This window comes from Ambystoma mexicanum, chromosome 8 (genome assembly GCF_040938575.1).
Source record: "Ambystoma mexicanum isolate Mex_15411 chromosome 8, UKY_AmexF1_1, whole genome shotgun sequence".
Taxonomy (NCBI): Eukaryota; Metazoa; Chordata; class Amphibia; order Caudata; family Ambystomatidae; genus Ambystoma; species Ambystoma mexicanum.
The window spans coordinates 203,642,948-203,659,684 of record NC_090929.1 but is presented as its reverse complement, the minus strand read 5'-3'; the positions used below and the strand labels follow the sequence as shown (position 1 = coordinate 203,659,684).

At 44.9% G+C, this 16,737-nt stretch overlaps 1 protein-coding gene across 2 annotated transcripts in view; it reads left to right on the top strand.

The window, feature by feature from the left end:
• Positions 1-16,737, top strand: part of COL5A1 (collagen type V alpha 1 chain) — a 635,679-nt gene that overhangs the window by 353,530 nt on the left and 265,412 nt on the right. For both annotated transcript variants that reach the window (XM_069609606.1, XM_069609605.1), the window contains exons 19-20: positions 10,874-10,927; positions 13,178-13,222. In XM_069609606.1, coding sequence (XP_069465707.1) covers positions 10,874-10,927; positions 13,178-13,222 — 99 coding nt within the window. The remainder of the gene's footprint in view (positions 1-10,873; positions 10,928-13,177; positions 13,223-16,737) is intronic.

The following is a 16,737-nucleotide window of genomic DNA, read 5'->3' as shown; positions in this document are numbered from 1 at the left end:
TAGAATGCTCTTAAAACTATTCCTTTTCACTAATTGAGCAGACTCTTTTCCTGCTCTGCACACCATGCAACATTTGCATCTCAAAGGATTATCGTAAATGAAAATGGGTGATCATAAGTGCATAGCATTTATTTTGCTGCACACTGTGTATTTTTATATTCACAACATGCATATGAAAAATGTTCATATAATGACTTTCAAAGAGATTATGTCATTTTATTCAAGATATTCTGAACCTATCACGTAATCTTTACTGTTTGGGTGGTTGACAAGCTCACCCACATCTGTTAGTGCAGACCAGATTGGCAGCCACAGATAAAGCTGTGTACTGTTTTTTAGTCACATTGGTTGAATGTTCCATGCTTTTCAAATGCATATCAAGAAGTCCACAACCTGAAACCATAGAGCTAAAGGACAGAACGCCAGAGTAAATTGCCAGCTGTAAGCAGAGATTAAACACTAATGGTGCTCCTTGTAGCAGTGTTTTAGCAAAACCAAGAAGGTGGATTATATATAGAATATGCAGTGGGTTTGTTTTAGGTATCATCTAATATTTTTTTACACACACACAGCATGCTTCCAATGTTAATTACCAGAGGTGTGTGTAGTAGAGCAGCAATGCAGGCAAAGATAGTCAGGGGAACGTGAAACGGCGTAACTAGCAAAAGAGCAGAACTAATAACCAACCCATTTCTGTTGGAGACTTAACTACCGGTCAAATGTATCAAACATTCTTTTTCAGCCCTCGAGTGCACAAAGTCAGCACTGCTGTTAACTAGCAAACACACATCTATATACCAGAATGGTGAGTCCTTTCAGTCTTTCTAGCACCATTTCATATAGTCATTGGGTGGAAACTCAATCTGAACCATCGAAATTCATGGCCAAGAAAAGCCTTGTGACTGAACTCTGGAGAAGACCTATTTTAAGAATGGGCCATGGCTTTCTTCAGCAACTCTCTAGAATGCCCCCGCCAGGCTGCACTTGGTAGTTTACATGAAGTCTTGTTTCTCACGCCCCGCTTGCTTACCTTTGCATTACATAGTTTAGGGCAACTCTTAAAGGTATCATTCGCACAGAACTACTGGGTATTGATAACACAACACTTATGGGTTTTAATGTGCTTGATTCTCGAGTAAGAACTTGGGGACTCATTACGAGCTGGGAGGTGCGAATAAAATGCAGCAGTATTACTGTATACTGCTGCATTACTGCACTGCCCAACTATGAGTTTGGCCTAAAGTTGGTGGATTCACCTTCACCTAAGAGCTGGAGGTAAATCCGCCAGCTTTTCACCGAATTCAGCCAAAAATCCCCCATAGAGTCCTATGGACTAAAAATAAAATGGGGATTTACACTGCCACCGGTGCTTGTAATCCGGCAGTAATACTGCCGGCCAAGTCACTGTAACAGTAATACAATTTGGTGGTATGTGTGCGAATTTACCTGCCAGATACCACCAAACTCATAATGAACCCCATTGTTTATTTGTGTGAGAGGGTGACTGTGATTGTGAGTAAATATTTTTCTTTCTGCTGCTTTTAAGCCTCATTCTTTTGAGATCCCCACAATTTTTCCTGTCTATTATTTTCCTGACATTGTTGGCAAGTGATGTAATCTTTCCACCTGACGTGCCCCCTCAACTCATTTTCTTTGGACATCAAGGGCCAATCCCTAAGGCTGCCTGTACCAAGGTACTCTGTCCGTCATTTTGCCTTTTTATGTAGTACTACTACAACCCTTTTAGATAGTAGTGCAAGGCAACCCTATCTCTCCTATTTGTTTCACACTAAGTGTATTTTTTACTCTTACCCTGTGCTCCAAACTGGCTTGTGTTAACCCTATTTCTAAATATTTTATTTGTGCATTAGTGTTCACCTTTATTTTAATGTCCCTTTTATTCACTACCATGGCCTTGTTGTTTAAACCTTGTCTTGGGGTAACCACTTGTCTTTGTTTGGCCTCCTTCCTTCTATTTAGCAGAAGGAATGTATATATACAGCCCGTAAAAAGCAGCTGGGTGCTTGGAATGTTTGGACTGGGTAGGTTGTCTGAGACTGTCTTATCCACATCCAGGTTCTCTGTGATGTTATAAATGCCTCTGAGTTGGTTACTCATTATGATACCCATTTTTCCAACCTCAGAAGAATGGAGAACTGTCATCAGACCTGTGACTGCCGGTCACACACCAATCAGTGAGGCATGTGCTTACCATCCTGCGGGGATCTACCTGGTTTATTGGTATAGATCTGCGCAATTTTCTGCTCTTATTTATTAAGAAAAATAAATAATATATAGTTACTTTGAAGAGTAACACTCCTCCCCTTCTATCCATGCCCATTTCACATTCAGAAGCTGTTAATTAGCAAAGGATGCCTCCACCGGGACCTCGACCTCCACGGGAGTTGCCAGAGCCTCTGAGGTTGAACTCTCCCCTGCGGAAGTCCAACGGGGGCGCTGGCCCTCAACATCATCCGACTCCACCACCACCACCTCGTCACGAGAAGACCCCACCTGGAGCCCCGGACACACACATAGGGCCACCCCACTGGACAAAGTTGGGTCCTTTCAGTCTATCATGTCAAGGGCCTCTGAATGTTTCAGTTGGTTCCCGAGGAGACTAAGAAAGAGGGATTCCTGTACCAGCGGCGCAAGTTGAGAAGAAAGACCATCATGTCCATTCCCTTCCTGGACGACATGTGGGAGGAAGGCCTAGCTCTAATGAAAAATCCAAGTGCGGCCCTGACCAAGTGGGGCAGATTGGAGAAAAAGTACAGGGTCTCAGCCCTCGCCTGATTTGTTGGTCTCGGCGAAGCCGTCATTGGCAGTCATGGTACCTCCAGACCTGGAAGGGAAGAAGCTGGATGCAATGGGCAAGAGAATCATTTATACAGCAGCCTCTACCATCAAAGCAGCTAACGCCCTAGCCATTTTGTCTCGATATGACTGGGAACTATGGTTCAAGCTGGGCCCTATTCTGGACTTTCTGCCTGAAGACAAGAAGATCGGGGGCTAGAACTCTTTCAGGAAGGGGAAGTGGCCTTGGATCACACCATCATGGTGGCAGTGCACATCGCGGAACATGGGGTCCCTGCGTCATCAAGGTTGGTTGAAGGCAACAAACTTCTGCCTGGACATTCAGACTAAGGGGTGCTGGATATGCCGTTTGACAGGGAGAACCTTTTCAGAAAAGCAGTTGACGAGTCTTCGCAGGCAATAAAGACTGGCACGGAGACAGCACGCTCACTGGGAACTTTGCAGCGACGATCATCGTCCTTTCGTTCTTCCAGAGGAAAGCCAGGAAGATCTTCCAAGGGATATAATACCCCATACAGGTAGCCTTCACACTCTTCCACTCAAGAAGCGTACAGGGGGTGCTCTCAAGGCAGCAGAGAACAGTGGCAGCACCACACACACGACAGAGCTCCAACCCCCAAGCAAGCCTGACCCGCCCGTGGCCTCGGGCCTGCACCTACACACCCCAGTCTTAGGCCGGCTGACGAAGTTCATTAGCATGTGGGAAAAGATCACCAAGGACAGATGGGTGCTGGATATTCTCAGACAAGGGCACACCTTGGACTTCCAACGAAGATGTCCTTGTACCCCTCCGATTCATCACCAGGAACAGCATGGACCACAGCTTCTGCAAGGGGTGCGGGCCATGTTACAGAAATGGGCAACAGAACCCGTCCCCCAGCGTCTCCGGGGCTCTGGAGTATATTCCTGATACTTGCTGGTTCGAAAGAAAACAGTGGGTTGGAGGCCGATACTAGATCTACGATTTCTCAACAAGTACTTAAACTTTCAAAGGTCTTGATGTTCACGTTGCAACACGTGCTTGGACAGCAGGAACAAGGAGATTTTCTGACGTTGTTGGAACTCGAGGACGCCTGTTTCCTCATCCCCATCACAAGAAACACAGCAAGTTCCTACGATTCCTAGTTCAAGGTTAGTACTACCAGTTCAAGGTTCTGCCTTTCAGCCTGAAGTAGGCCTGAGGGTTTTTACGAAGTGCCGAGCCCCGTTGGAGACACATCTTCGTCTACAAGGCATCCACGTTTACCCCTACCTGAACGAATGGCTGGTGCATTCATGCTCACACTCTGGCAATTGAGCTCACATCAAAGACCGTACGTCTGCTGACACGGTTGGGGTTATGCATAAAATATCCAAAGTCTTGATTGACACCATCTCAGGATGCACTATTCTTAGGTGGCCGACTCAACACTGTGACGTCTTTGGCGTCGCCCTCGGAGTAGAGGGTGAGAGCCATGCAAGACAAAGTGAAGCGCTTGTCGTTGGCTCAGACGCCGAAAGTTCGGTCCATCAAGTCAACGCAGGGCATGACTTCCTCCTGCATCAGCCTTGTTCGCCTCTGCAGACTTCACATGAGACCTCTCCAGGAGTTCCTGGATGTGGGGTGGACTTTGCGGACAAGATCTCCCTCAACGAGGTGTTCCGTCCGGCGACACAGTGGTGGGGTGTTCGGCCGTATCTCGTCCAAGGAACCCTTTGTCAGGTTCCTCCTTGCCAGGAGACGGTCACCACGGATGCTGCTGTAGAGGCCTGGGGAGCCCACACCAGACAGTTGCACTCCAGAGGCCTCTGGCTACCAGAAGAAAAGGACCTCCACATCAACGTCCTGGAACTTTAGGCCCGTATTTTGGGCCCTCAAGTCTTTTCTGCCATTTTTGAAGGGCAAGGTGGTGTGGATTTTCACAGACAACCCCACCACCATGTTCTACATTCGTAAACAAGTGGGGACCCGCTCACCGGCACTCTCCAAGGAGGCCGATGACTTGTGGCATTGGGCCATTCGTCAAGGCATGTTCCTTGTTCCGTTTCACCTGGCAGGAGTCAAGAACACCATTGCAGACTTGCTCAGCAGGGAACTTCTTTTATTCAGCAAATGGGTGCAGCCCCAGATCGAGCTCTACGTGACGGTGGGCGAATGCAAAGTGCCAGTCCCGCAATCGATGAGCATGGGGGACGCCTTCTCGTTCCTGTGGGAGTGATTTTTCCTGTATGCTTTTCCTCCACTTCCCCTCCTCTTACGTGTGATCAGCACACTCAGACAGTGCCACTGCAGGATGATACTCATCGCCCCAGCGTAGCCGAGACAAATCTGGTATCCGGACCTGCTGCGTCTGTCAGTGGCCTTGTCCATCAGGCTGCCACTGTCGCAAGACCTTCTCACCAGAGAAGGGGGGATTCTGCATCACGACCCAGAGTTTCTGAACCTGAGGGCATTGCTCCTACAGCCCTAGAGTTTGGGGGTTATGCTTTACATGCAGAAAGTAAGGACATCCTGGCCAGGGCCAGGGCCTCGTCAACGTTGAAGTGCTATCGGCATAAATGTAATCGCTTCTCCTTGTGGTGCCAAACTCAGAAGAGTACCTTGCAACTTGTACCATACTTGCTTACCTTGGCCAAATCGGGACTGGCTCATGCCTCTATCAAGGTGCATCTCGCCGCCATATCCAGGTACACCCTGTCTCCGGACAGACCTTTGCTGTGGTCTCACAGACTTGTCAAGGAGTTTCTCAAGGGACTCTTCAGAACGTTCCCGCTGGTGAAGGCTCCTTCCCCGGCTTGGGAGCTCAATGAAGTGCTAACTAAGCTCATGGGAGCTCACTTTCAACCTATGCATCAGGTCCCACTAAAGCTTTCCTCGTGTCTATCACCTCGGCAAGGCGGGTCAGGGAGATTCAGGCCCTGTCTTGCAAGCAGCCTTGTCTTTCCACATTTCAGGAGTGGTGCTGTGTACACACTGCAACTTTATGCCAAAGGTGCCATTGGAATTCCACCTCAACGAACCTTTGGTGTTACCTGTCTTTTTCCCAAATCCGTCATCGCCCACGGAAAGGGCTTTGCATTCACTGGACGTTGCTCGTGAATTGAAGTTCTATTTGGCACGTACGAATAATTTTTGGAAGACTTCTCAGTTGTTCGTCAACTTTGGACCTGTAAATCAAGGAAAGGCCTTATCGAAGGCTTCTATCTCCAGGTGGCTCTCCGGCTGCATCATGCACTGTCATCGACTGGCGAGCAGGCCGCGGCCAGGCTGGCCGAGAGCCCACTCCACCAGAGCCAACGCAGCAACAACAGTGTTTCTCTCTGGTGTGCCCCTGCTCGACTTCTTTAGGGTTGCTACCTGGATGTCCACGCACACCTTTCTGAGGTTCTACGATTCCAGGGAGGAGTCCCGAGTCGGCCAAGCGGTGCTACGCACCCTGTTTGTTTGAGGTGAGTCTGTTCCATAGGTGAATGTTATTGCTTCTGTTGACCCTTGCCATCTCCGGTGGTTGTGTATATGTCCTGCTGTGCAATCGTTATTTATGAGCATGTCAGACCCCATGATGGAGAAGGTTTATATTACTTACTATTGTTCTCCAGCATGGGTCTGACATGGATTCACATGCAAACTCTCCCTCCATATCCTCTGTGGCTCTTCTTGGTTCATACTGCCACTTTACGTGCTTACCAAATCTGAAGATGGCCACCAGGGGTGGAGCTTAGCGAGAGTACTGTTATTGGATGGGGGCAGTATGACCCGGAGGACAGTGATTGGTTTAGAGGAGAAATACAGTTTTGAAGTGAAAGTGAAGGATTCCAGCCTGATGAAGGGGAATATTCATGAGTATCTGAATCCATCTCAGACCCATGCTGGAGAACAATAGTTACAGGTAAGTAAATTAAACCATCTACTCTCATCAATACTAAAGTTTCTGGCGATGTGAATATAGGGCAGAAGCAAACTAGAATTGCAGCCACCCATGTTCCTGGGCAAAACATGGATCGACTTGTCCTCTTTGGTTTTACCAATCTGTAACATCTGCACCCATCGCCAAGGCCATACCCCCGACTTAATATTTGCAAAGAATTGAAAGGTATTTGTCTACAAAGCGTTCCTATCTTCTGATCTGATCACCTGGATATTCCTTTACATTTTTTGCTTTTTCTAGCCACAGGTAATACTGCAGCTCAGCACCAGGACACAAGGTCTGATTGAGGAAAGCAACTAGTCATCCAAGCTCCTGAACTGGCCCCTTCATCCAACAATTGCTTCCTTCAACAGTCACTTGAATCCCTCTAACCATGCCACTCAATACTCCTTCCTTTAACACCATAATCTAAGGAAGCAAATACATATATCAGCAAAACGGTTTTAACCCCAGTTTTGAAAAACAATAATAGCAAGACCATGCCCTCGAAAGAGATGAAGGATTCACTCTTCCCAAAGATATAGTGGAATATCTGTGCCATCTGCTTGACGTCAGATCTTCCATTTCTCATGCCAAAAAAGCATATAGCTTGAAACGTTAAAACTAAGATCCACCAAGCAAAACACATCAAGGTATGATCTGAAAACTCACCTCCTCCATCCCTTCTCAAAATTTCAGCGAAGACTTAGCTCTCTTTTTTCCAAAGCAGGTTCTCCGATTAGCAAAGATATCAAGGAATGTAGCTCCATTGACAACATCTACCTTACTTAACCCCATGATTCACCCTGCCTTCAACATACCCCAGCCTCAAACAGCTTCTACCCCCTCTCTGTTGATCACTTTATTCAACATTGTGAACTACTCTCACTGATACTGTCCCTCCACACTTGAAGTAAACTTTGATCATTCTCCTCCAGAAGAAACTAGACACGGATCTTTCTGATCTCACGAATTTTAGGCCCATTTCAAACCTCCTTTACTTTCTAAGCTACTTGAGCGGGCTTCCTGCAGTCAGGCACACACTTGGAGTAATTCCATACTGACCTACATCAAACAGGCTTTCCACCTGGCAGATGCCCTCCGAAGCAAAGAACACATCAATATTTTTCAATGCATTGATTCTCCCGGGTGTAACTACTGCTAATAACATCATTAACCACACCATTATTCTTGAGTAGGCCCAATCTGTAGCTGGCCGCCAGAATTATGCCCTGCAGTGGCTTGCCATATTACTTAACAAAAGAACACTGAGGATTATACTTCTGCCCCTCTTACATATCCCAAACCCTGTCCCTGTTATATATGAGGTCCCACAAGACATAAGTTACTCCTAAGGTTATAACTACTAAACATAAACTAGTGAAACTCAGATACTAATGCGACTTGAGAAGAAACACTGTACTGCTGATCCCCCACTCTTTTCAATTTTTTACTCTGTTAACTTAGGCTCAGAGAACAAGTTTAGGAATTTGCCAAACTATGCACGTTTTGCGTGGTTTTAATGTCATGCTAACTTTTCAAGCTTCTGAATATTAATCCGGGAAAATTCGAGGTCACCCAGAAGAACAAATTTAGGGTCCTGCCGAGAGGACAAGCAGCTTCTTTGCATCACAGGCCCCTAAAATGCCCACCTCCCTACTGGGGTCTGGCCGGCAATGTAATGTGTTACACTTTTCTCTATTTCCAGCTCTCTTCGGCTTGAAATATAAAGTTAAGACTATTCTTGGGATTCTGGCGGATGCCATGCAGAGCAGTGGGAACAGGGACTTGGGACAAGTGAAATCTGAAGCTCACTTCTGGTGACATTCGCTCAGACACAATGTTAACTAATGTATGTGTGCCCATTGACTTAAAATGAACTCCTCGAAAATAGAGATAATGTTTCTGGGCCTATCCTGCACGTCTTCATTGAAAATCACAGAATTCCCTAGCCAAATCCCTTCCCTGCCAAACCTGATAAGAACCTACAATGTATTATTGACCGTGACCTCTCTCTCGCATCTCAAGTAAACACATTCATAAGCTCTTTTTCCAACTCAAACTTCTGCATCAAATGTTACTTTTCCTGACCTTCCCCAACAATGTAACAGACATACATTTCATACTCTCCTCTTGCCTCGACTATGACAACAGCCTCTTCTTGGGTCTCAAAATGTCCTTTGACTATAAAGCAGCAAAAATGCTCTGGCTTGTCTAGTCGCTCATGTTGACAGAATGGAGCACATGAAATCAGGAATATACTACGTCCTCCAGGTGCAGATTGCAAAAAGAATGTAGTTCTCATCACCAAATTTGCTCTGCTAAAGGAACATTCTGTAGATGCCTCAGTGTACTGAAGATCAAAAGAAGACTGAAGAAGGTAGAACGTTCTTGTTCCTCATCAATATGCTATGAAACATAGGAGCATAATCCCTACATCTCAGAACCAATGTTCTGAAATTAAGAAAGACCTAAAAACCTTGGCTTTCACGACCATAGGCAGTAATGGCCCGCCAGCCCAATCTAAGGTAAGCTTGGGCTGTTACTGGCCATATCCTCCACACCCCCGCTGGGGTCGGGAAAGCCATTTATAGCCTGGGGTTTATCCGAGGTGTGAATGTTTTTTTTTTCTTCCCTCTGGATATTAGCCTCTTGCCGCCATCATATGGACACCACCATATGGAAAAGGGACTATCTCAGTCCCTTTTGCAGTTCGATTGCAGTCAGAATTGGGAGGAGAGCAGGGCCGGAGCACAAAGCTCTGGGCCCCGGCAGGTAGGTGGGGAGGGAGGGAGGGGTTGGAAAGAGGAAGGGTTTGTTTTGGGGCGGGTTTTGAGTTGGGGAGTCAACAGTGAGAAGCTCTCTATTGCCTCCCCACATAAAATAGAAAAGAAATGTTGCCACCCAGGGAAGGGCCTCGGGTGGCTGGAAGCTGCAGGTGGAGAATGTCTATTCCCAACTGCTGTTCCAGCCACCTGATAGGCTGATGCCTCTTCGCTGGGAGCAAACTGGTTTTTCTGACTTTTATCTTCCCTTGCCTAGTTGCTGTTCATCATGTGGTCCTATGAATGTTCGCTGACTTTTTTTTATACCAACCTAAACTTTTGCTGGTTTGCTTTTACTTAATTTACTACATTGTCTGCCAGAAAAAGTGTTTGGGGGGAGAGACCCCCCGCACATTACCCCTTCCATACCTTACCCAAACTTGTCATCTGCATTTTGCAGGTAAAAAAAAGTGGAACAAAATTCTGTAAAAAGCTATTCAGCAAAATTGTAGGTAGGCAAAAGTGGCTAATACCCATCTTGCTTACGCGTTCTTAGGGCTCTCATAATATGTAGCTTGCTAAATGTATGAAAACAGTTATATAAAATGAGTAAGTGAGAGTAGAATGGGCTGGTGCTAATGATGTTATTACAACATATGCCCTGTACAATCGCTCTTAAAATTGCCTTTTGCAATAAATACACATGTACAAAGCAAATTCGGAGCAAGATCCTACCTGACGAACAAACATATTTTTCCGTAGTTCACATGTCTTCTGGCAACTGTTTGCTCCTTGTCAGTTCAGATGAAAAGGATCACACAACAACAGCTGGACCTAATAATCAACAAGCGTAGGCCCTGTGTTACACTGTTGAGAACACAGGATATTATGTTTAAATATTGAAAGGGGGTGCCAACAGAGGCGACTATTCTTCAAGATTAGTTTCTGCTAGTGCTAATTAGGTAGTACAATAAAATGATTGCTACGATTGCATGGGTTAATGGTGGCTTCCATGAAAGACTTTCCACTTGGAGGATGACATTGTGGGTGACCATAAATGAAGCAGGATCATGGAATTAATTGTGGTGTACTGTTAGTGACGAAATAAGAAACATCACACATTGGAAATTTAAGAAACTAGAGATCAAACAGATGTCACCACAGCTAGGGAGATTTGGTACACCGGGGAACACACCCTCCAAATGTGGAAGGGGAAACAACCAAAGCCAGCGCTCCCAGTGTTTAGCGACAAAGGTAGCATAGGCATAACTCTATATTGTTTGATTTGAGAGGACGGGATGAAAAGATGAGCAAGGACCCAGACCTGTCTCATAGCTCATCAGCCATCTTGTGGGTGAGAATGTCAATGCATTGACTTCTGCTGATTGGATTTTTTTTTCCTAGGGAGACTCTGGTCCTTCTGGTCCTCCAGGCGCACCCGGAGAGGATGGTGAGAGGGTGAGTACATAAATCGGATTTTAAATGTTCTGCTAAATGTTGTTAGCGGGTCGTCCTAGCACTCATTTCATAATTGTCACCAGAGAGTCCATTATAACTTTCACACCCCACTGCAGGGGCAGACATGAGGTTTAAGGGCCCGCCAGCCCGAGCTTTGATAACTCTGAGCAAAGCAAATTATCCGGGGTGTGCATAATTTTCTTTTTTTTTGTCTAACGGGAGATGCACTCTGCTTAAGTGTGTCTCCCGTCGGAGAAAAATAAATGACAACAAAAACATTGCCACCGCAATTAAAATGGAGATGGACTATGTCCCTTTTAGGATGACAGCAGCCATTGAAAACATGTTCAAAATGGCCGCCATCATCAGAAAAGGGACATTTTAATGGTGCCACCATTTTATTTTGCTTTTTTTTTTCCGCCCCCACTGACTCTGAAGGCAGAATTGCACCTGGGTAACGTTGATTCAGATTGGTCAGAACGCCTTTCCTGGGTGCAAATCTGCTTTCCATTCTTCCATTGATGGCCATTGTACTCAGAATTACAGTCTGTATTTTACCAAAGACTGTCACTACAGACTGCGACTTGGCACATTTCATTATATTTTGGTTGTGTGGCGTTACGCCACCAGCCGCAGACGGATGTGGAAACACCAGCACCATTACCGCAAGGTGCCGGTGTTTCCACGGCCCCCATTCCCATGGAGTCCTATGGGATTCCACGAGAATGGGGAGTAACAGAATGCCGGCTCCGGAATTACTGGACCACCGGGGCTGTAATGCCCCGGTAATTCTGGCAATTCCGGAGCCAGTAATTCATTCCAAGTTCGGCAGCAACCTGCCGGTTTTTCTGGCTCGGTTACCGCCGGACTTGTAATGAGGCCCAATGTGTTAGTGAATTATATATTGCTTTATTTTATATGCATTTTAATTGGAAAGTTGGCTAATATAGAATAGTTTCAATATCAGCATGTATTAGGTGTAATTTAAAAGTGAAAGGTTTCTGTATTGGGAAATGAAACCATTTTTCCATGTTTAGCTTTCCTTTGGTCCATTAAAATGGATGTTGTCTATCACAATGAAAATGCAGTGAAAAAAGCTCCCCCCAACGAAGGATTATCTTATTTTGCAGGAAGGATGGTTGAATTCATGCCTCTACAGTCAGAATCCTCGAAAAGCACTCAGTACTTAAGCAATAATACCCAGTTCCAAGGGCTGTACTGGATAGTATTAGGTCGGAACCGGGGTTAATAGGCCTGAGCGCAGCAATGGCCTTTTCACCGGGGTAGACATAGTGGTACCACCTGTTACTGCACTTGGAACTAGGCATAATTAGTATTAGCAACCCATGACCAACCCCTGGTGTGATGTGAGGTTTTTTTAAGGTGTGAAAGAGCACAATGGGCATTCCACAAATAAAAAAAAAATAACTACAAAAGAAGGTTGCTACCCGTGAAAAACGGAGAAGGGAAATGGGTGTAGTCCCTTTTACATCCACCTGGGCCTCCATGTTTCCGAATGGACTGCAGAGGTCGAGCGGTGGTTGAGGGGGAGGCAGTTTCGGTGAGGGGCCAGTAGTGGGGGACTGATCTGTTCAGGAGGAGTGCTGGGTGTAGCAGCATGCCAGAAAATATGGCAGGTTGGTGAGAGCATTGCAGTGGCTGCTCAGAAAAGGGGATTGAATCAGGATATTCCGCCAGCTTTGTGAGCAATCTGTTCAGCTGCCTCCTTGGAAGTCAATAATGATCTCCATGTGCGAATACACTTTTAACGATGTAAACACGCATTGCTACATGGACAGCCATGAATGAGACCACACGCCAAAACACACTTTATGAAATAGGCTTGCGTATAAGTGCATCACCACAATTTATCACTGTATAGGCAAGCATATAGATACATCAGACACTGCTTATACTATGGGCAGCACAGACTTGCAGCACACAACTCATTGGAACATAGGCAAGTATATATGGCTGCAAGCCAATACTCATCTTCCCATATAGACCTATACAACGATGCATTACCTTATTGGGCAACGCGTAGGTAAACAATGTTGCACTGTATTACACTAGTTATTTCTGCATAAGCAGGCACTATCAACACAGCCAGAAGCCCTTTACTGCAATGTAACACTTTTATAAGAAGTTATTCTAATTGCTGATAGCTTCTCCAATATGGGTGCATCTTTTGGGGCATGTTAATCAATGTCGGCATTCGCAGGTTAAATCTTCTTTCTTGTCCTCCGGTAGGGTGACGATGGAGAAGTTGGACCAAGGGGATTACCTGGTGAACCTGTAAGTACCTTTTAACCTGCTTTCGACGAATTGGCACATTATTGGCACAGTGATGTACACTGATGGGTGGCATGTGTCCAAAGGGGCTGAAACGGGTGTAGTCTAATTGTGTGTGCCCTTCCACACCACTATTTGATGTATTTCAATAGTTCATTAAATGGAAAGACTTCGATGGACGTTTCTAAATACCCATACTTAAAGTCCAATCATTATTTTAACAATTGTTAATTCTAGAAGCGACCAACTCTGTTAATTAAAAGTGGTCCTATAGATTGCCTGTTTCTCTGTTTGACCTTGGGTCGAATTATCTTTTGTGGAGGCAGGGGTGAGGGATGTTGCATTTTGGATGGGTGTTAGCCTTGCACAGACAACAGCACAGCTGTAGAATTAAAGTGTGCCAAAATGTGTTAGCTCTGTCTTTGGATGTATGTATGCATGTTTTTTTTTTTTTGTTTTTTTTTTATAGTGTACACCTAACTGGAAAGCCATAGTTCTCTGTACAACAAGAGAATCCAGTAATAGAATTCAATAACATGGACACAATTAAAAAGATAGTATGATGAGGGTACAGTACATATGTCTTCTTGTCTAGATGTTTTCTATGCGCGGGTTGTGTATTAGTTTCGTCCAAATATTAGTGCTGCATTATTGTTTCTTTTCTTGTTTCCATCTCGCCAGCAGACTGGTGGATGTTCTGTAGAGCTGCTTTAAACCCGACCGTTTATGTTTACTGCACTTCCTACAAGAATTGTGTATCTTTCCAGATTAGTCTGCTGCACTATCCTGCACTCCAGCTGTTGTATCCGAAATTGAATGCATTATCATTACATTATTTTAAATAAAATTGTGGTCGTCGACCGTATGCCCTCAACGAGTTTCTCTTGTTACACTGACCAGAAACCAGCACTGCTCCACTCTGAAGTGTCATCTTCAGAGTGCGTTTTCCAACTATCAAGTTTGCTTCAAAATAGCTGAATGAATGAATTAATCATGAATGAACATCAATTTTCATCAGGCCGCTCACACCCAAAAGCCCTACAGGCAAACACTTTTTCCAGCACAGACGGTGTACAAATAGAACACAGACCATGTCACATGAGAATGTCTTCTTTTTTATTACTAATTTAATAACTCAAGAACTGTACTTTTAAACGTTTGCGATATTGAAAGTTATCAGTTTAGTATGTGCTTCGGGTGTATACAAATATTTAAGCAGAACACATTAGAAAAAAACATTCTTATCTATTGATCATGCAGAAGGGAATTTCTGCCAAGCCCAGCCAAATCCACTGAGTTTAGTGGCTAGCCTCCAGTGGTCTTAGTATTTGGTCACTTGGGGTTAAAACCAGGATGGCAAAGATCCACAGTATTGTGTCCAATCATAGCATAGTTTTTTTTAACATTTTATTTGCAGTGCACATAACCCATAGGTATATAGACGGTAGTTTCTTTGAATTGTGGAAGGGCAGGTTATCTATAACACACTCGTTTTTTTCTCCCAACGGCATATCGGGGCTACAAACCTGTGTTTGCTCAGCGTGGACTTGCTTCAAAGACCCGCGCGTTGCCACACAGCTATCCTCCAATCTCATCTTCTATGTGTAGAAAGTAAAAGGAAATAATTGACTTAGTACATTAAGCAATCAGACCATAACCTACCTTTATTCCTACTACATTTGGCAATATCCTCCATGGGCAGAAGACACATTATGGGGGATGCCATGCTTTCCTAGAGGAGCTGAAGACAACACTCCCGCCAATGGGAACACCTTCACTAACTTGGGATGTACAGTAGTACTCACCAGAATACTGGGACTAGCCGTTAAACGATTGTTAGGGAAGATTTTACCTTTTGCTTCTTTTTAGCCTCACTTTGATCTCGTTTTGTGTATGACTTGTATTATGAGCAAGTGAGGTTCTTTATAAACCTCACTTACTCTAAGGTTCTGGAATGCCATACGCTACCAAAACAAGGGGTACCCTAGTATAGGTGAATCCCCTCACCCAGGCAGTGAGTTTGGCTCAGAAGGTTGGGAAATACTTTTACGTAGTGATACTACTGTGCAGCATAATTTGTACCTTGAGTTAGCCCCCCTTTTTCCGCATACTAGTCAAAATGGCAACTCTGTTGTTTTTAAACCCTGTGACTCAAACCACTAGCTATATTGGATATCTTCCTCGTGTTTGTTGCCAGGAAGGACCATATGTGGTCATTGCTTTTCATGGGCTCTGTCCAGATGTCATCAAAGCAGGCTGAATGGGAACCAGTTGAGGCTGAGTAGGGTTCTGACAAATGCCCTAATTCACTCCCCACCTGAGTGATGTCAACAACAAGGACCCTAACCAGAACATTTGCCTCATTTTCTCCTGACATTGTATCTCAAGGGTCTTTAACTAGGTAGGGCCCTGACAGTACCACTCCTACCCTTGTAAAGCCCTGTCCGAGGGCCTGGTTGTTCAGGATTGAGTCTATGAAGCTGTACCAAACGAGGTGCATGCACATCTTGAGCCACCTCCCAGGATCTTTCCTCGGATCCAAATCCTTCCTAATTCACTAAATATTGCAGTCAACCCCGTAACACCAGTATCCCAGAATATTCTGCACCTCATACTCATTCCCTGACTCAGCTGAATTCACTGCCTCCAGGGTTCCCCTGCAATCATGTTTCTTTACTAGATGGTTTAAAAAGATGTACATGAAACGCTGTGTGTATATTAAGCTGACAGTGTAACTTTAACTTAACAGTAACAGAAGACCTCACTTCCTCCACCTCGAAAGGGCCTAAGATCGATGGGCTAAACGTATTTCCCCCTTTCAAAGCCAAGTTCTTAGTAGATAACCACACTGAATCTCCCACTTGATAGTCTGGGGCTTCCCGTCTTTTCCTGTCAGCAAATCACTTGTACTTCTGTTCACTAGCCTTCAAGGCCTCTACGGCTTTCTGTAAGTGACAACCCATCAACTACATCCTATTCTTCACATCAGGAACCTGAACCTCCTCCTCATGGACCTTACGCAGAAAGCAAGGATAAAAATGTGGACTGAGACGTGGAATCCTTGGAGGTGTTATACTAAACTCAGCCAATCATATCAGGTCAACCCAACTCAATTTCAAATAATATTGCAAGTATTTCTCTAATTCTTGGTTGACTCTTTCCGTTTTGACCATTCCCCTCTGAATGATAGCTTGAAGTTATCTCCATTTCCAATGCCTTACAAAAGGCATTCCAAAATTTGGAAGCAAACTGAACTCCACGATCTGAAATTACTTGATCAGGTAAACCTGATCCAGTCCCTCCTGCAATGCAAGTCTCCAACTCAGATTCTTTCAGGGAAAACTGTTCAATCTACAGTTCTTCTTCCCCAGTCTTTTCTTGAGTTATGCAGCATTAACCAAGGCATTCCTAATATTATCTGCAATTGAGGAGCATCTATCAATTCAAAGACTAGTTCCTCTCAATCTTTACCTGCAATTTCTAAGCCCAGTAGTTTAGTTTCCTGAGTAATGAGGCCA